Here is a 20,810-nt window from a genome sequence, read left to right as displayed (position 1 = left end):
TTGTTTGGCCTTTCTATGGAAATAAATAAAATAGGCAGGACAGACAGAATCTTAACTCCTCGGCTCCTCCAGGGCAGCTGTCCCTTTTGCCCTGCATTAAAGACGGCAATGGCGGCAAGGCCGGACTGGGAATAAAAAGCAGCCCTGGACACCAGCCCCGATGTACTGTATCGCGTGGTTGAGCTCTTGTGCCCACATGCCACACTACCTAAGCCACAGTATTTACCATCCAAATAGCTATAAATCATTCTTTTTAAAAGTATGTTAAATTGTTCCTTTACGATAACAGAATACCACATTATTATTAAAATCCCAGTGTTAAAAGCTCAAATAAGTACCTGGAAATGGACAGAATCTTAACTCCTTCAGCATCCATGTGTGCTGGATAAAGATGACATCAGAGTTCGGCAGATGTATGAGATAGAATTTAATGTGATGGGATTGGGAGTACATCCACACACTAAAAAAGGTCATGATACACCTGAAGCCACAGTTTAGTGCCAGTAATCCTTTTCAATAAAATATGCAGATTGAAATAGTGTAAATAACACAGAACCTTTACTTTTCCTCTAACTGATTTCTGGGCCTAGAAAGTTTTGTCAGGAGCAAGGAAACAGATGACCAAACACACCAGGACAGGCTCTGCCACGCCGACACCCAAACACACACACCAGGACAGGCTCTACCACACCAACACCCAAACACACACACACACACCAATACAGGCTCTGCCACACCGACCCGCAAATATACACACACCAGGACAGGCTCTGCCACACCGACCCGCAAATATACACACACCAGGACAGGCTCTGCCACACCGACAGCTAAACACACACACCAGGACAGGCTCTGCCACACCGACAGCCAAACACACATACCAGGACAGGCTCTGCCACACCGACACCCAAACCCATACACCAGGACAGGCTCTGTCACACCCACACCCACACACCAGGACAGGCTCTGCCACATTGACACCCAAACACACACACCAGGACAGGCTCTGCCACACAGATGCCCAAATACACACACCAGGACAGGCTCTGTCACACTGACACCCAGACACACACACACCAGGACAGGCTCTGTCACACTGACTCGCAAATATGCACACACCAGGACAGGCTCTGCCACACCGACAGCTAAACACACACACCAGGACAGGCTCTGCCACACCGACAGCCAAACACACACACCAGGACAGGCTCTACCACACCGACACCCAAACCCATACACCAGGACAGGCTCTGTCACACCCACACCCACACACCAGGACAGGCTCTGCCACATTGACACCCAAACACACACACCAGGACAGGCTCTGCCACACAGATGCCCAAATACACACACCAGGACAGGCTCTGTCACACCGACACCCAGACACACATACCAGGACAGGCTTTGTCACACCGACACCCAGACACACACACACCAGGACAGACTCTGTCACACCGATACCCAGACACACACACACCAGGATAGGCTCTACCACACTGACACCCAAACACAAACCGGGACAGGCTCTGCCACACTGAAGCATAAAAATATATATTTTCTACACTGATTTGTCATTAACTGCTCCTTTTGTATTTTTGCCCCTTGTGTATTGATGCCCCAGACAGGCCCCCTTTACTATTGATTAATGTGTCCCCCCCACAACCTTGTGTTTTGCTCCCTTTGTGCATTGATTTATGTGATGCCCCAGCCACCCCCCTCCCTTGTGTATTGATGCTCCAACCCCTTTTGTATTGGTTAAGGTGATGCCCCCACTGCCATGTGTATTACTCCCAGCCAGGGGCGTACCCACAGTATGTGACACCTGGGGCAGATCCTGTATGTGGCTCCCCCCCACACACTTTAAAACTGCATAGCTTCTATCATTTTGCAAACATTGACAGGGGTACAGCATAACTGTTATCATTATATACTGAGCAAGACATTGACGGGGGTACAACATAACCGCTATCATTATATACTGAGGCAAACATTGAGGGTGGTACAGCATAACTGTTATCATTATATACTGAGGCAAACACTGACGGTGGTACAGCATAACTGTTATCATTATATACTGAGGCAAACATTGACGCATAACTGTTATCATTATATACTGAGGCACACACTGATGTAGGGCTGCAACTAATGATTATTTTTTCGATTAATCGGATAAAAAAAATGCAAATTTTAAAATTTAAAATAATGTAATAAAAAACGTACAATTTACACTTTCATCTCTTTATTGCAATGGCCTCTCTCTATTCACCTTCTTATTTTACTCACATAATAATAAAAGCTACAAGAACCCAAACACGGTGTTTCTCATCTAGGTTTTAATACAAAGTTATTAGTAAATATTAATAATATATTTTTCATATTTAATAAAAACTATGAGAAAAAAGCCTTGTTTATATTTTTTTTTATTTACCAAACTGCCCCTAGTTATGCACATCTGACCCTCAGCTTGCCACTCTGTCCCCATATATGCCTTATACCTCCTATATGCCAGATTCCACTGTGCCCCCTGATATGCCACTGTGCCCCCGATATGCCTTTTACCCCCAGATATGTTTTATGCCCCCTGATATGCCTAATATCGATATGCCTTATACCCCCTATATGCCCTGAAATTCATAATACCCCCCATACACCACTATAACTCACCCATACACCACTCTGGCTCCTCTCCCTCCCATATACCACTCTGGCTCCTCCCCTCCCATACTCCACTCTGGCTCCTCCCCCTCCCATACTCCACTCTGGCCCCTCCCCCTCCCATACTCCACTCTGGCCCCTCCACCTCCCATACACCACTCTGCCTCCTCCCCCTCTCATACTCTACTCTGCCTCCTCCCCCCTCCCATACACCACTCTGCCTCCCCCCCTCCCATACAAAACTTTGGCTCCTCCCCCTCCCATATACCACTTTGGCTCCTCCCCCTCCCATACACCACTTTGCCTCCTCCCCCTCCCATACTCCACTCTGCCTCCTCCCACCTCCCATACTCCACTCTGCCTCCTCCCCCTCCCATACTCCACTCTGCCTCCTGTCAGCAACGGAGGTTCAGAAGACACCAGGGAGCCGGGTAGAGAGGCAGAGTGGCGTATGGGAGGGGGAGGAGCCAGAGTGGTGTATGGGAGGGTGGCTCCCATACACCCCTCTGACTCCTCCCCCCTCCCATACACCGCTCTGCCTCTCTCCCGACTCCGTTCCTGACAGGCACTTTCACTGCAGCTTCATAGAAGCCTCAGCGTAAGTGAAGGGCAGTAACGGAGGCTGTCTGTGCAATGCAGACCCCCACCGTTACTCACCTTCACTTACACTGAGGCTTCTATGAAGCTGCAGTGAAAGTGCCTGTCAGCAACGGAGTCGGGAGAGAGGCAGAGTGGTGTATGGGAGGGGGAGGAGTCAGAGGGGTGTATGGGAGGGGGGAGAGAGACGGAAGTGAGAGACCGGCCGACAGTGAGGGGAATCCAGGTCCCCTGCAGCGTTGCGGGGGATCTGGATTCTAGTGTTATAATCCGATCTCTGTTTGAGGTCGGATTATATAAGGAGAGGAGTTTTTCAGAGCATTTGCTCTGAAAAAACCCTCTTTTTATAATCGATAAAAATTGACAACGATTTTCATTATCAATTATTATCGATTTTATCGATTAGTTGTTTCAGCCCTACACTGATGGTGGTAGAGCATAACACCTATCGCTATATACTGAGGCCAACATTGATGGTGGTACAGCATAACACCTATCACTATATACTGAGGCAAACATTGACGGGGGTACAGCATAACACCTATCACTATATACTGAGGCACACATTGACGGGGTACAGCATAACACGTATCACTATATACTGAGGCATGCACTGACGGTGGTACAGCATAACACCTATCACTATATACTGAGGCAAACATTGACGGAGGTACAACATAACACCTATCACTATATACTGAGGCACACATTGACGGTGGTACAGCATAATACCTATCACTATACATTGAGCCAGACATTGACAGTAATGCAGCATAACCCCTATCACTATATACTATGCCAAACATTGATGTGGTGTAGGCCTATTACTTCAGTGTCTGACTTAGATGCACCGAAATGAAAATTCTGAACCAAAACCAAAAATTCAGCATTCTCTTGGCCCGAAACGGAAAATAACCCCCCCCCAACCTGTAAAAACAAAAACCGAAAAAAAAACACTTATTAAAAGTAACACACCAAAATTAGATAAAAAAATTGTTAACAGCCATCACACTCCTATCATGCCCAGGTTCTAGCATGTACTGGTTGCCTGGGCATGATAGGAGTGTGTATATATATATATATATATATATATATTATATTCATTAATATTGTTATTTTTTCTGTCCAATTTTGGAGTGTTACTTACGTTTAATAAAAGGGTGGTTACACACCAAAATAGGACAAAAAATCAATAAACACACCCCACACTGTTAATATTGATTTTGTATTGCCAAAATCTAGCCAGCTCCCTCCCTTGAATATGGGTCCCCTATTTTTTTTTTTTGTAATACTTACATTTTGTTTTTTTTTCTTTTTTCCTGCTCTCCTCCGACGTGAAGATCCTCTCCTTGTCACGGGGAACTCTTCTGTAAGCCCTCCCCCTCTAACATCACGTTTTCAAAGTGGCAGCACGGCCACAAAGTTCAAAGCAGTCGTTGTGCGGCTGTAAGACTGCATCCGCCGGCCACCTAATGAATTTAAAGCGGCCGGTGGAGGCGGTGGAGCTGTATGACGGCTGCTTTGGACTTCAGGACCAGGAGGCAGCTTTGAATGTTGGTCTGCCGGCCCACATCGGCCACGCATAGGGCCAGTCAGTCCGGCCCTGACTGGGCCTATTTTCAGGTAGGGGCCTGGAGCTGCAGCTCCATCAGCCCCTACATTAATCCGGCCCTGATTATTTCAAAAGACAGCCCTACTTGTGCGGAAAAAAACAATATATAATGTGTGGGGGTGCACTAAATAAGTTAGTGGGCAATCAGAGTTGAATACAGTCATAGCAAAAGCACAAAAAGGCTCTGCTCATTTAGTGCAAATGTGGTTAAAAAAAAACCCGGTCCTGAAGGGGTTAACCCCTTCCGTACCGGTGACGTACCTGGTGCTTCCTGGTTATGTGTCACCCACAGACCGGAACGTACCAGGTACGTCATCGATGATGCGAGATCCAGCATCGCTATGGACGCTGGGATCGCGAGGGGTGGCTGCTACTGACCGCTGGGTGTCCCCAGCGATCCGTAGCAGCCACTCCCCCTCATTTCCGTGCACGTGATGGCTTTGAAGCGAATCACAAGCAAGGAATTAAAATATTTAAATAATAAGAGAACGCCGGTTAAAGCACCCAAAGAATACTTTAGTATATATTGTTCTACAGTTTTAGTGTCAGGGACAGTATACTGTCTCTATAAGATGGCTGCTCTTATCATATACAAATAAGATGGGTTTGGAATGCACATACACTGCATATTTTAATTCAGGTAAACATCATTATATAGATTTATTTAGTTAATAAAAGATTTGGGAAATAGATGCAGTGGAATATACGCCTTTTTTCAAGTAATACCATTTGACCTGTAAAAATATATTGGTTGCTTATGAAGCACACAACTTTTCTGTAACTGAAAATCAGGACTAGTTATGATTACATTACCAGGAAAATATCTTTCGGGAACCTTAGAAATGTAGAAGATAAAAGCGGCAGCTGCAATCAAGTACATAATAATTACACGTGGTGCAAACTCCTGCAATTAAAAATAAAAACAAATACACATTAAGTGCCTGAAGCTTTGTGAGTAGTTCATGTTGTACAGTCAAATATGAATATGATCTATTTTGCCGAGACTGGTATGTGTGTGGATGAACATAAATTAATTTACACACTCAATACACATGCAATGTAGAAGGTACACAAACACTCATACCTACAAGTACCTGGCTAATGGGGAAACCTGGCTCTTTCACAGTGCGCAGTTGCTTTTCCATGGGTGCTCTTAGCTGCTAGTTGGGGCAGAACTGTCCATAGGAGGGCTAATAACAGATCTAAAGTAAGGAATGCTATACAAAAATCTGGACAGATGGAAAACCTACACGTGATATCTGTATTACACACAAACCGTGCAGTTTGTTTCATTAACTTCTTTCAGCATAGACCATCCCTCAGATGGTTCCAAAAGACCCAAGAATAAATGTACTGTTTCGTACAATGCAACATGTAAAGAGTAACTGAGTAGTACTGCTAAAAGCATTTTATTCAAACGCCACAGAGTTAAGTAAGCTATTCTATGCTAAGGTGGAGCGAGAAATACCAGAATATAAAAAAGGAAATCCCTTCTCATCTGTAAATTTGTTTGAGCAGGGTCATCCTCACTCTGTAAGTCAAATTTTTATGTTAGATACCACTGGTATGCCATGTCTATCCATTGAAGAATGCTACTGAATATGATGATGTTATACAAAACAATAAATAATAATAATAGTATTGTTATAAAGGAACCAAAGCAGAATGCATGTAAGCACCATGTATGCTACCAAAGGACATACTTGAAAAGGAATTTTACAATAAAAGTCATCCTAGGTTATACAAAAGAGATATATAATAGAAAGAGTGGGGGTCCACCGATTGAGTGCTTTTAACACATAAGGTAAACACACTCTCATGGTCAGCTCTCATGTATTCATGAGGTTTCTTCGCAGTGGACAGGATATGGATCTGATGCATTACATACTCATCAGGTAAAACTAAATGATGCCTTTATTTACGCAAAAGAAGGTAATTTAAGAAGGTCCTGACACATCTTCCAAGAACTAGAAGTGATAGCTGGAATGACAAATGCTCCTGTGGAAAATCTTGCATTTGTGCAGGGCAGTGCCTGCTGAAACATTTTGTACCGTGGCTTAGAAAGTGGGTAAGCTCTGACCGGATGCGCCCTTTTAAAGATTCCTTATCAAGAACTTTTACTTTAGATTATCTGCACCCATGTAGCTTCATTCTTTGAGGATAAAGTTACTTACTCCTTAATCAATTCTGATGTGGTTATTGGAGGCGATTCCCCTTGCAAAACAGGTACTGTTTACTTACTAAGCTAACTGGAGAGCTAGGACTATTCAGTATACTGTGAAGCAGCAGTGCTCACCTGGCTTTGGAAAGAGAAAAGACAGACAACCACCAAGGTTTAGTAACCACAGTTACTGGTAGGTTTTAGAATTATGTGTTACAAACACATAAGACAACAATCTAGAATGATTTGTATAGGACTTCACTGAATAATCTCAACTGACCCCCCACCAAACTTACTTTGGATGTGGAAGGTGTGTTTTGTGAACATGTGGGCCCCCCAAAAAGATTTTTTTTTTGTTTGAAGGTGTTGATGTTCTAGAGTAGGGAGTCCAGAAGGAATCAGAGGAGGATTCTAATTCTTGGCTAAAGATTTTTCTACCAGTAAAATGCACTGTTTTGGAGGGCAATGGAAATCAAGACTCAACCAGAGGGGAAGGACTCTAATTTGTACAGCATGGTAATGTATGCCCAACATTTGGACGAAGGTTCTTTCAGTCACCAAGGTTCCCACAGAAAATGGTAAGAAAATAGAATTCTTACCTAGGAATTCCCTTTCCTTGTCCATTTCCAGGTGGCACGAAGGTGAGAGATGTCTCCCCATATCCCCAGTTAGTTAAAAAGACTTACTCAGAACAAACATGTAAAAAACAACAAATGTGGGTAGGGAAAAGAATATGTGCCACCTGGATTTGGACAAGGAAAGGGAATTCCCATGTAAGAATTATATTTTCCCTTGCCATTCCAGGTGGCACAAAGGAGAATAAGCAAGAAAGGGATGGGAGAACTGCTTGTTGAAGGACTTGGCATCGAGACGGAAGAATATGTGGAAGTTAGTCCAGGTGGTCACTTTACAAATCATTAAAGGTTCTAAACATGCAAGTTTGGCAAGAATGTCTAAACTGATCTTGACGAGTGAGCTCTCAATTTGTGGGGAGGTTCCAAACCCGCAGAGACATAACATTCAGAAATTGCTTCTCTGATCCAGCGGCCGATTGAGGCTCTAGATACCTTATTCCCTTTACGAGAAAAGGTAGTAAACAGGGAACTGGATTTTCTCCATGAACTCCTTCTAGCAAGGCAAATCTGGATACCTCTCCAAAGGTCTAACGTATGGAGCTCACGTTCTTTAGAACTTTTAGGCTCAGGGCAAAAGGAGGGCAACACAATATTTTGATTCATATGGAAATGAGAAAAAAAAACACTTTAGGAATAAATTCAGGTGAAAGTTTCAACACCACTGCAACGGGTAGGAATGGTTCTTTCATGTACATTGCTTGACGTTCCCCAACTCTACGGGCAGAAGTGACAGCCACTAGGACGACCTTAAGAATGAGTAGCCTGAGAGAAACATCTTCCAGTGGTTCAAAGCAAGAGGAGGACTACTCTTACCAAATTAAGGTCGTAATCTAGAGATTCCTTTGGAAAATCTCTTTATCCAGGGATGTTGGACCAGAGGGAAATCTAGAAAGTTGCTGAGAGCAGCTATCTGTACTTTCAAGGTGGCTGGTTGGAGGCCATCGTCAAACCCAGTTTGCAAGAAATTAAGAACAGAGTGGATGTCAGCAGGAGAGGATAGGTGGACATTATACCGAGAGAAAGGTTCTTCAAATTTTCTGGTATTTAGCAGAAGTAGAGTATTTTCTACTGGCAATCAGGGTTTTTTATGACTGCCGAGGACAGGCCTTTGGATTGTAGGATCTTCCTTTCATAATCCATGCAGTCAGTTTTAGATGATCCGGATTTGGGTGACAGACAGGTCCTTGTTGAAGTAAGTCCTCCTGAAAGGGAAGATGGAAAGGGCAGTTGGATTAGGTCGGTAAACCAAGCTCTATTTGGCCAGTATTGGGAAATGAGTATAACTGGAAGAGCTTCTTCAGAACCCTCGCAAGAAATGGAATAGGGGGAAATATGTAAACTAGCTTGAAATTCCACCTCTGGGACAGGGCCTCCAGTCCTCTTAGATGTCCCCTGGGTGAAAGGGAGAAGAAATTCTCAACCTGCTTGTTGGTGCTTGATGCTATGAGGTCTATTTCGGGAGACCCCCATCTGCCTGTAATCATCTGAAACATGGCCCTGCACAAGCTCCATTCGCCTGGAAGTACAGATTGTCTGCTCAGGAAGTCTGCTTGTATCTTTGTAGAACCTTTGATATGGACTGCTGACAAGTGAGAAAGGTTTCATTCTGCCCATAAACATATCTAGAGAGCAAGGGCCTGAAGATTCCAGTTCCTCCCTGTTTGTTGATATAACCCACTACCGTGACGTTGTCTAAAAGAATACGAACTGCTTTGCCCCCCTACAATCGATTTTATCGAATATCAGATAAGGGTTTTTTCAGAGCAAATGCTCAGACAACCTCCACTACTGCCGGCTCCTCTGCCGTGGCTTCTATGATTAAACGCCAGTGTCACATGAAAATTCCGGTGCTCAGTCATAGAAGCTCCAGCAAAAGTGCCGGCCAGCAGCAGATAAGTTGAGTTGGAGATAATCAGGATTTTTTCCCAGTTGATGAGCCAGTTGATGAGCCAGCCTAGGCATTGTAGTTTAGTGGAAGCTGCAACTAGCCAGTAATCCAGGTAGTGGGGTAACTCTGATCCCTTGCCATCTGAGGAAGGCCGACACTACTGACATAATCATTGTAAGAATTTGTGGCGTGGATGCCAAAATGAAAGGTAGAGCCTGGAACTGAAGATGCTGGATGCCTTGGCTTGATGTAAACACCAGACGAAGTAATTGCTGATGTTGCATGTATATTGGAATATGGAGATAAGCATCTTGAAGGTCTATCAAAGCCATGTAGTCTCCTTGTGAAATGATTTCTGTGGTTGGCTTGAAGGTTTCCATCTGGAACCTGTAATACGTGATATATTTGTTGACTAGATTTAGACTTATTATTAACGCTGGTTGAATTCTATCAAGTAACCCTGACGGATAATACGTAAAGTCCATGGGTCTGAAGTAATCTGAGACCATTGCTGGGAGAACTTGGTTCCACATGTAGTCAGAATTTCTTTGGCTTGTCATCTCTTCCCCTTCCTTTGGCTCTTTGATATCTTCCTCTGTATGACCTGTCCAGAAAGGACTGAGGGTCTTCATTTCTTGATCCATATGATGCTGTTTTCCTGTAAGGCCGAAAGGGGTTAGATCTAAAATGCGGTGGTGCTCTCCTCTGAGACCATTCTTGTCTCCTGTAGTAGATTCTAGGATCTCATCTGGGTTACTGTCAAAAAGGAATTTGCCTTGGAACGAAATACTGCATAACTTATTCTTAGAAGCATTGTCCGATAACCATGGTTTGAGCCAGAGGGCTCTCCTGGTGACTGCTGAAAAGGCTGTGGCTTTAGCTGAGGCATAAACTGACTCAATAGCCGCATCTGATAAGAAATCAACAGCAAGGCAGGTGTCAGAGATATTCCTGGCCACTTGTTCTGCCCCTGGAATGGAGGAAAGGTCTTCTCTATGGCCTGCTGCAACCACATCCTAACTCTAGATGTAGATGCCATTGCAATGGCTGGTCTGATATTTGCTGCCGCCGCTTCAAAGGCCCTTCTTGCCTCAGATTCTACCCTCTTATCCATGGGGTCTTTGAAATTGGATGACTCATCCAGGGGAATAGCTGTTTTCTTAGTGGCTTTAGCCACGGCAGCACCTACTTTAGGAGTTTCCCACAGTTCTGAATCCTTTTCCTCAAATGGAAACAGATGTTTCAGTCTATTAGAAGAGGCAAATCTCCTAGCCGGATGATTCCACTGTTCGGATATCAAAGCCAATAGGGAGTCATGCACCGTCCTGTTTCTTCCACTGGAAAAAAATAATTTTCTTCCTTGATCTCCCTCTCTTTATCTGAGGATTGAGGCAGAAAATGTTCTGGATCTGAGTGAGGGAAGGATCATGTTTAGGGAGACCCAGTCTGAGTTTGGGCTTGCTGGGAGCTGGCCATAGATTTAAAATAATCAAATGTGGATTGCAACTCGCTCTACTGCATTTCAGCCCTGCCCCAAAAGGACCAGCTGATATCATGTCAGTGATTCTCTCTTTAACACAGGTGAGTGCGTTGACATGGACAAGGCTGTAGATCACTCTGTTATGCTGATTGAGTTAGAATAACAGACTGGAAGCTTTAAAATAAGCACGGTGCTTGACAACATTGTCCTTCCTCCATTAACCATGGTTATCTGCAAGGAAACGTGCTCCCATGATTCCTTTGCACAAAAAAACGCTTTACAGGCAAGCATATTGCTGCTAGTAGGACTGCACCTAAATCAACCATTTATCGGATCATCAAGAAACTTCAAGGAGAGAGGTTCAATTCTTGTGAAGAATGCGTCAGGGCTCCCAAGAAAGTCCAGCCAGTGCCAGGACTGTCTCCTAAATTTGATTCAGCTGCACCACCAGTGCAGAGCTTGCTAAGGAACGGCAGCAGGCATGTGTGAGTGCATTTGCACGCACAGTGAGGTGAAGCCTTTTGGAGGATGGCCTGGTGTCAAGAAGGGCAGAAAAAGGTACAGGGACTGGACTGCTGAGGACTGGGGTAAAGTCATGTTCTCTGATGAATCCCCTTTCCAATTGTTTGGGGCATCCGGAAAAAAGCTTTTCCGGAGAAGACAAGGTGAGCGCTACCATCAGTCCTGTGTCATGGCAACATTGAAGCATCCTGAGACCATTCATGTGAGGGGTTGCTCCTCAGCCAAGGGAGTGGGCTCACTCACAATTTTGCCTAACAACACAGTCATGAATAAAGAACAGTACCAACACATCATTTAAGAGCAACTTCTCCCTACCATCCAAGAACAGTTTGGTGACGAACAAAGCATTTTCCAGTATGATGGAGCAGCTTGACATAAGGTAAATATGATAACTAAGTTGCTTGGGGAACAAAACATCAAAATTCTGGGTCCATGGCCAGGAAACTTCCCACACCTTAATCACATTGAGAACTTGTGGTCAATCCTCAAGAGGCTGGTGGACAAACAAAAAGCCACAAATTCTGATACACTCCAAGCATTGATTATGCAAGAATGGGTTGCTATCAGTCACTATGCGGCCCAGAAGTTAATTGACAGCATGCCAGGGCAGATTGCATAGGTCTTGAAAAAGAGGGGTCAACACTGCAAATATTGACTCTTTGCACAAACTTAATGCAATTGTCAAAAAAAATCCTTTGACACTTGTGAAATGCTTGTAATTAGAGAACACTGAAGCAGAAAACTTTGTGAAGATCAATACTTGTGTCATTCTCAAAACTTTTGTTCACGACTGTAAATTTACCTATGCATTTTTATATTCTGCATGTATGTGTGTGTGCATACGTACAGCATATGCACCAGCATATTTTTGATCTATTTCAAATAGTCTACAGAGATTCTTGGCTCCACCCCATTCCATGAGCTGGCATGCCAATAGAAGTTTGTTAATAGAAGCATGCCATAGAACTTTGTTATCCCTTCATCGTACATACTGATGCTGGTGAACTGAAACTGCAGATCTCCTGGGAATGCCTGTCTTATGGAATAAATAACTCTACTTTATTTACCTGGACAATAGGAGATCCGACGCCTTCATTTAACCAAATCCAATGAACTGTTGGAATGATTCCATAGCCAGAGACAGAGCAGAAGATGATAGAACGCAATCTTTGCCACGATTGGGTAAGGTAGCTAGGATGAATTTGTGCGAAGAACACTGCAAGGATCATGGCCAGCACAGTGATTAAATATACCTGTCGCCAGTACTGTAAAAAGACATAACTTAAATTTAGCAAAGGTAAATGTAATTATAATCTTGATTACTGACTGATTACTTAGCATATAATTATAATCTGTTTCAAACTAAACTGGAATTATGTATAAAATGTGATTTGTGTGCAAAATTAAAATTATTACCATTATAGTAAACAATAAAATATTCCTGTTTGTTTACATGGCAAAAAGACCACAGAACACTGCACTAAATCCTTTTTAGCAAATATGAGTGATAGACATTTACACACTTAAGGGCTAAGAAGGTTATAACAGAACAGAACATAGTTAGTTTTAGGCTAGCTACAGACTAGCCAATATATCAAGATGCTAAAAGAAAATAATGTTACAATGCTTGTGAAGTAGGTACAGCTACCCTGCCATTACATTATAGGTTCAGTTAATAAGACTAATTAAAGTAGATTTCAGAGGCCCTTGGAAGACAGGATAATTTTTCATAGTTTTACAATAGTCATTTTTAGGTGACTTTGGGTTCAACCATTTGTAGATGAGTAGACTGAGGCAAAATGTGGATCACGTCACATGATTTAATGGTATAAATGAATTTCCCAGTATATGCCAAACCAAATATTACAAGTAAATTAAACTAAATGGGGTAAGGGACATATTTCTAACAGTTTTGCAACTCAGCTGCATCTGATTTTGAGAGCTACAACTCCAATAGTTTATAAAAGCAAACAAGCATAATAACCTGCTTGTTACATGCATCAACTCTGCCATACTTTTTTCCCTTTACTTTAATACTAGAGAAGCTGCTGAATTGTTTCTGACTCATCAACAGAATTATCTGCTTTGTAAAGGACGTCCTCATGTTTAACTACACATGCAAAATGTCCACTATAGAGGAAAGTCTCTCAGTTACAATTTAACACACCCAACTAGGTAGGGGACATGGCTGCTGATTATTGCAATAAGGGATTGAGACGTGCCACCACATATGGATTATAGATCCACTTTACCAACCACATATATCTTAGATGATTGACATTTAAAGAATAAAACCCAAGAGACACCCTCTCTTAAAAAGTAAAGAACTTAATGTTACATTAGATAAGGTAAGAGTGGGAGAGATACAGAGTTAGAAACATGAATAATTAAAGCGCACATGCACTCTCATACCTACGCAAGAAGGTGACACATAAGAAACTGATTTGCATAAACACACATTTTCTAATTAATCTGGAAACACAAATTCAGAATAATCATTTAATTTAAACACAGCTAAATCTTTGTGAACCTCAAAGCTACTTTAAAGTGTCTGATTGTTTACTGAAATAATACATCCAAAACTGAGCAGCCAAACTGAATGCAAAGTTATGGAAGGTCATTAATGACCAGAATTACGCAAATTTTATGTTTTCAGCAGTTTCATCACTAGCAGGGGTGTAACTAGAAGCTTCAGGGCCCCAGTGCATGATTTTAAACATGATTTTTTTTTCACACTATCTACCCCTCTTCCCCCCTTTTCACACTATCTACCCCTCCCCCCTTCTCACACTATCTACCCCTCCCCCCTTCTCACACTATCTACCCCTCCCCTCCTTCTCACACTATCTACCCCTCCCCCCTTCTCACAATATCTACCCCTCCCCCCCTTCTCACACTATCTACCCCCTCCCTTTGTAGGCCACTTACCGTGCAGTCCTGTGGTGGGAGCGCAAGGCCTCTCTCTTGCTGCTCTGCCGCGGTGCATGCGGCTTCACTGCTGAGCGCCGGCACATGACATCATATGCTGGTGCTCAGCGTGAAGCGCTGGCACCAAGACAGACGCCTCACATTCCCACCACTGCAGGTGGGGTGGTGGCAGGGAGCAGTAGGACGCTGAGCAATTGCTGAAAACGACCGCTCAGCACCCCTTGGGCCCCCTGACTGGCGGAACTCCAGAGCCCCGTCGCAGTTGCGACCCTGGATGTTCCGCCACTGATCACTAGTAGGCAGCACTGTTTTTTTTTTGCCTTGTTGGCCTCCTGAATCCCTGCCACATACATTTCAAATAGTAAAGGGGAACATAAAATGGAATCATTATCAGACATTATCAAATGTTTCAGCTGCCAGTTCAGCAGAAGGTTACAGTTCTTTTCAATCACTTTGTTTGCGAAAGACCCATCGTGCAATGGAATGGGTTTAAACAAACATCAATGTCCTATATATAATAAGTTCAGATATTCTGTGACAGTCCACTGAGCCATTCAATTCTCTTATTAACCCCAAATGGCTCACTTGGTCTGTCCCATAAAAGACTCTTTTTGAAATACTGCTGCGTAAATGCTCATGCTGTGGCTGCAGTTGGCAAAGCATGTTCAAACAGGATATGCAGAAGCCAAGAGTTCAAATGTCCCTTCGCTCATTATTTTTAATATGGAAATTCACTCATGTTAATTATGTGGACTTCAGCTCATAGCAGTGCTCATTAGGAAGATAAATAACACTCAAGGTCTGGAGAACACAAAGTAAAACCTTGCTTAGGGCACAACTGTAAACCAGTGTGATATCATTATCGGTTTAAGCCAGGAAACAAATGTTTTTTTTTTTTTTTTCAGTGAATGAATATGTTAAATGAGAGCTTGAAAAACGTTACCTACATTGTTACAGTAAAAAGCATAAAACACTCCGGAGACATAGCAACCCAAGATACCAATAGAAATGCCAGCATAATCTAATGCCATCCATCGTCGGCTGGTTTTCTCTGAGCGATGACAGCAGAAGAGGTGGTATCCAACTGAGCACAGCATACACACCTATAATGCACGACATAAAACAAGAAAATAAAACACACTCAGTTAAAGCTACCATTTACATTACCAGAGACAGATGTCAATTGTTTTGTATAAGGATAACATGAATAATGCACGCATATACATATCTTACTCTACCTAGGTGAGTGTGCACACGTACGCCGTGGCAGTGTTCTTATGCTTCCGATGATTATTAACCCCTCCGTTACAATGGCTGATTTTATTTTTTGTACCCTTTGTGAAAACATTTCTGCACGGCCCGTGTTTAGCTGTCAGTATATTCTTTCCCGTTTACTAAACCCATACAAGTTATATATTGTTTTTTTCACCACAAGAAGTGCTTTCTTTAGCTGTCATTGTGATTGTATCATATTATTTACTATAAAAAAAGTATAAAATATGGTGAAAAACTTAGAAAAAAAGGACTTTTTGTAACTTTTACGTGAAAAATATTTTACTCATCTATAAAAGCTAATGAAAAAACTGCTAAATAGATTCTACTATTTGTCCTGAGTTTTGGCTATTTCAAAACCATTTCTTCCAAATCTGGTAATTCTTCCCCCCCATGTGTTATGATGGGTATCTTTGAAGACAGCCAATGCAATTTACCCCATCAAACCATATATTTGAAAACTAGACACCCAAGGGTATTTCAAATGCTAGTATTTTTTCACACACATTTTACTTCAGGTATGAATTAACGGGTCCTGGTATTTGTCACTGTCACACAACCCCCCTTAATATGTGTTCAGCAACATCTGCTGATGTAAAAGATTCTAATACATTTTCTAACCTCAATTAAGGAATGGACCATATATAATTATTGGTATAGGCAGTAGTCAAAGATATGTAATCATTGTTCATAAATAAATGATTATTAAGATACAGTAATAAGTTTCAATAATAAGCTTCAGGGTTTCCTTGACCTTAAATATAGAATGAAGGATTTGCTGAACAGGCATTCTATAGATAGGATAGTAACTTGCTAATGCATGGTATAGTTGTAACTCTAAAAGGGCATTACAGTATATGTACAGTGACCACCTAAAATAGGGTTTCGACTAGGGCTGAAACAACTAATCGATAAAATCGATAATAATCGATAATGAAAATCTTTGTCAACGATTTTCATTATCGATTAATCGGATCGATTTTTATCGATTATAAAAAGAGGTTTTTTTCAAAGCAAATGCTCTGAAAAACTCCTCTCCTTATATAATCCGACCTCAAACAGAGATCGGATTATAACACCGGAATCCAGATCCCCCGCTACGCTGCAGGGGACCTGGATTCCCCTCACTGTCGGCCGGTCTCTCACTTCCGTCTCTCTCCCCCTCCCATCTGCCTCCTCCCCCCTCCCATACATCACTCTGCCTCTCTACCCGGCACCGTTCCTGACAGGCACTTTCCCTGCAGCTTCATAGAAGCCTCAGTGTAAGTGAAGGTGAGTAACGGAGTCTGTCTGTGCGATGCAGACCCCCACCGGCTGACAGAGAATCATCCTCTCTGATAGCCGGTGAGGGTCTGCATCGCACAGACAGACTCCGTTACTGCCCTTCACTTACACTGTGGCTTCTATGAAGCTGCAGTGAAAGTGCCTTCAGTAACGGAGCCGGGTAGAGAGGCAGAGCGGTGTATGGGAGGGGGAGGAGTCAGAGGGGTGTATGGGAGCCACCCTCCAATACACCACTCTGGCTCCTCCCCCTCTCATACACCACTCTGCCTCTCTACCCGGTTCCCTGGTGTCTTGTCAGAAACGGAGGTTCACAGGAGGCAGAGTGGAGTATGGGAGGGGGGAGGAGGCAAAGTGATGTATGGGAGGGGAGGAGCCAACGTGATGTATGGGAGGGGGAGGAGGCAGAGTGGAGTATGGGAGGGGGGAGGAGCCAGAGTGGTGTATGGGAGGGGGAGGAGCCAGAGTGGTGTATGGGAGGGGGAGGAGCCAGAGTGGTGTATGGGTGAGTTATAGTGGTGTATGGGGGGTATTATGAATTTTAAGGGCATATAGGGGGTATATGGATATTAGGCATATCAGGGGGGCATAAACATATCTGGGGGTAAAAGGTATATCAGGGGGCTCAGTGGCATATAGGGGGTATAAGACATATCGATATTAGGCATATCAGGGGGGCATAAAACAAATCTGGGGGTAAAAGGTATATCAGGGGGCTCAGTTGCATATCACTGGCATATAAGGAGTATAAGGCATATCAGGGGGCACAGTGGCATATCGGGGCCCATAGTGGAATCTGGCATATAAGAGGTATAAGGCATATATGGGGGCAGAGTGGCAAGCTGGGGGTCAGATGTGCATAACTGGGGGCAGTTTGGTAAATAAAAAAATGTAACCCCTTAATGACAGCCCGTACATGTACGGGCTCAAAATGCATTGTTTTCAATGGGTTTTGGGACCGCCCATTGTCCTTAAGGGGTTAAACAAGGCTTTTTTTCTCGGTTTTTATTAAATATGAAAAATACCGTATTTGCTCGATTATAAGACGAGGTTTTTTTCAGAGCAAATGCTCTGAAAAATACCCCTCGTCTTATAATCGGGGTCGTCTTCTAATCAGACCTCAAATAGAGGTCTGATTAGGAGACTAAGATCCAGATCCCCCGCACCGCTGCAGGGGACCTGGATCCTCCTGTCGTCGCCCCCCCCACACACACACACTTACCGGTGCTTCCGGAGGTGAAGTTGGCAGCGGGGGTTTGTATGCGTCCGTCGCAAATACCTTCCCCGACTGTCAGAGATCATTGTTCCAGAGTTCCTGATCTCTGACAGCCGGGGAAGGTATTTGCGACGGACGCATACAAACCCCCGCTGCCAACTCCACCTCCTTCCGGCTGCCGCGGAATGAGACGTCAACCCGCTGCCCCGGCAATACACCAGGAAATTGGAAGCACCGGTAAGTAAGTAAGTGTGTGTGTGTGTGTGTGTGTGTGTGTGTGTGTGTAGGGCATTTCTGGAATGCCTTACACCCCTATATGCCACTCTGGCACTTAGGGGGTTAAAAGGCATATTATGGGGCAGAGTGGCATATAGGGAGGTATAAGGCATTTCAGGAGGCAGAGTGGCGTTAAGGGGGCATTTAATAGTGAGAGAGGGGGAAGGGGGGTGAGAGAGGGGGGGGGGGGAGAGAGAGAGTGTGTGTGTGTTAGTTAAATGGGGGTATAGGGTGTGTGTGTGTGTTAAATGGGGGCATAGGGCATTTCTGGAGTGGCGTTAAGGGGGCATTTAATAGAGCACTCTGCCTCCTGAAATGACTTATACCTCCCTATATGCCACTCTGCCCCATAATATGCCTTTTAACCCCCTAAATGCCAGAGTGGCATATAGGGGTATAAGGCATTTCTGGAGGCAGAGTGCTCTATATAATGCCTTTTAACTCCCTTAATGCCACTCTGCCTCCTGGAATGCCTTATACCTCCCTATATGCCACTCTGCCCCATAATATGCATTTTAACCCCCTAAATGCCAGAATGGGATATAGGGGTATAAGGCATTTCTGGAGGCAGAGTGGCACATAGGGGGTCAAAAGGCATACCATGGGGCACAGTGGCATATAGAGGGTTAAAAGGCATATCATGGGCCACAGTGCCATATTGGTGTGGCAAGCCTGGGGGCAGATGTGCGTAACTGGGGGACAGGTTGGAAAATACAATAGAAAATATAAAAGAAATAAAAACAAAAAAAAAATATTTTTCTCAATCATAGCTTTTATTAAAAAAAATAGTTTACATGAATTAACATTTACTGGTAAAACTTTTTTCCTTTAGGGTCGTCTTATATTCAGGCTTTTTCTTTTTTTCCTAAGTTAATATTCAGATTTTGGGGGGTCGTCTTATAATCAGGGTCGTCTTATAATCGAGCAAATACGGTAGTTAACATATGAATTAATATTTACTAATAACTTTGTATTAAAACCTAGTTTGAGAAACACTGTGTTTGGGTTCTTGTAGCTTTTATTATTATGTCAGTAAATTTTTCTTCAATTTAAAATAATGTATTTTTTTATCAGATTAATCGACAAAATAATCGGCCAACTAATCGATTATTAAAATAATCGTTAGTTGCAGCCCTAGTTTCGACGTGTAAAGATCTTAGTGAGCATGTTTACCCAATTAGGTGAAGACCAATACACTGACATCACTATCCAATCCACATATAAGCTAGGCTTTTGTAAGACATGGAGAGGCATGAGAAGAGAGGTCGAGAGAAGATGTACTTGCCATCCACGGACTCTTCACGTCCCAACACTCCCTCCCTCCATCCTCAGGAATGCATAGGACAGATGTCATGAACTAAATTCCTCTCGAAGGTTTTGTAAGACTTGTTTCGTATTTTTGTTATCTACTTTTTATATTCTTCGTCTATTTTTGTTCGTATTAAATGTTTCACCTTTGTTTGCATCTAAGTGACTCTGCCTATTTTTGACGCACATACATATTTATGTGTTGTTCCCGATCGAAGTTTGTATTGGCCCTATATATTTTATTACAGCTGAGTACAGTGATACTCCACACGAATGGGTTTGTCTGGCCACATTTGGGGCATGCACATTTTTCAATGTTAAACTTTAACATTTGGTGATCCACTGCCCATGCCCTATTTGGTACATGTTTGAGCTTGGCCATTTCAGTGTGCCCTATACAACCATATATTTTTGAAAACTAGACACCCCAGGGTATTTCAAATGCTGGTGTTTTAACTCTTTGCATGCACACATTTTACCACCAGCATTTTTTCAAAGTTTGCAGTACTATTTTTTTGTGTGTATTTTTCCCCACACACATACTTTAGGTATGAATTTACAGCTCCTGGCATGTCACTGTCACCCAATATGTGTTCAGCAACATCTCCTGAGTACAGTGATACCCCACATGCATGGGTTTGTCGGGTTTCTGGGGGCTAAAAGGCTACATTTGGGACGTGTGCATTTTTCAAATTGGAAACATTGGTGACATCAGTGGGAAATTATTTTTACATTTTACTGTTTTTTAATTTTAACTCAGCAACTGAAGAGGCCGAATACAGAATGCGGGTACACAGCGAGCAACAGAATCACTTGGCAGCGGGCAGCAGAACCAGAACCAGTTGCGGTCAGGAGCAATAAACAAGGGTCAGGCAAAAGAGTAGTCGGGGTCACATAGCACGGTTCAGGGCTGTTGGCAAACAGCGGTGTAACGGGTTGCTTAGTTAGGGCTATAGATACTCTATGAACCCTTTTGTCT

General features: G+C 43.2%; 1 protein-coding gene across 4 annotated transcripts in view; it reads right to left on the bottom strand.

Annotated features, from left to right (window-relative positions):
* Positions 1-20,810, bottom strand: part of PAQR3 (progestin and adipoQ receptor family member 3) — a 288,454-nt gene that overhangs the window by 233,980 nt on the left and 33,664 nt on the right. For all 4 annotated transcript variants that reach the window (XM_053463288.1, XM_053463305.1, XM_053463296.1 and 1 more), the window contains exons 4-6: positions 15,426-15,581; positions 12,618-12,815; positions 5,678-5,768 (exon numbers count right to left, since the gene is read on the bottom strand). In XM_053463288.1, the coding sequence (XP_053319263.1) occupies positions 5,678-5,768; positions 12,618-12,815; positions 15,426-15,581 (445 nt within the window). The remainder of the gene's footprint in view (positions 1-5,677; positions 5,769-12,617; positions 12,816-15,425; positions 15,582-20,810) is intronic.

Source organism: Spea bombifrons, chromosome 1, assembly GCF_027358695.1.
Source record: "Spea bombifrons isolate aSpeBom1 chromosome 1, aSpeBom1.2.pri, whole genome shotgun sequence".
NCBI classification, from domain to species: domain Eukaryota; kingdom Metazoa; phylum Chordata; class Amphibia; order Anura; family Pelobatidae; genus Spea; species Spea bombifrons.
The sequence above is the reverse complement of the archived record's forward strand: the minus strand, read 5'-3'. Positions and strand labels throughout refer to the sequence as shown.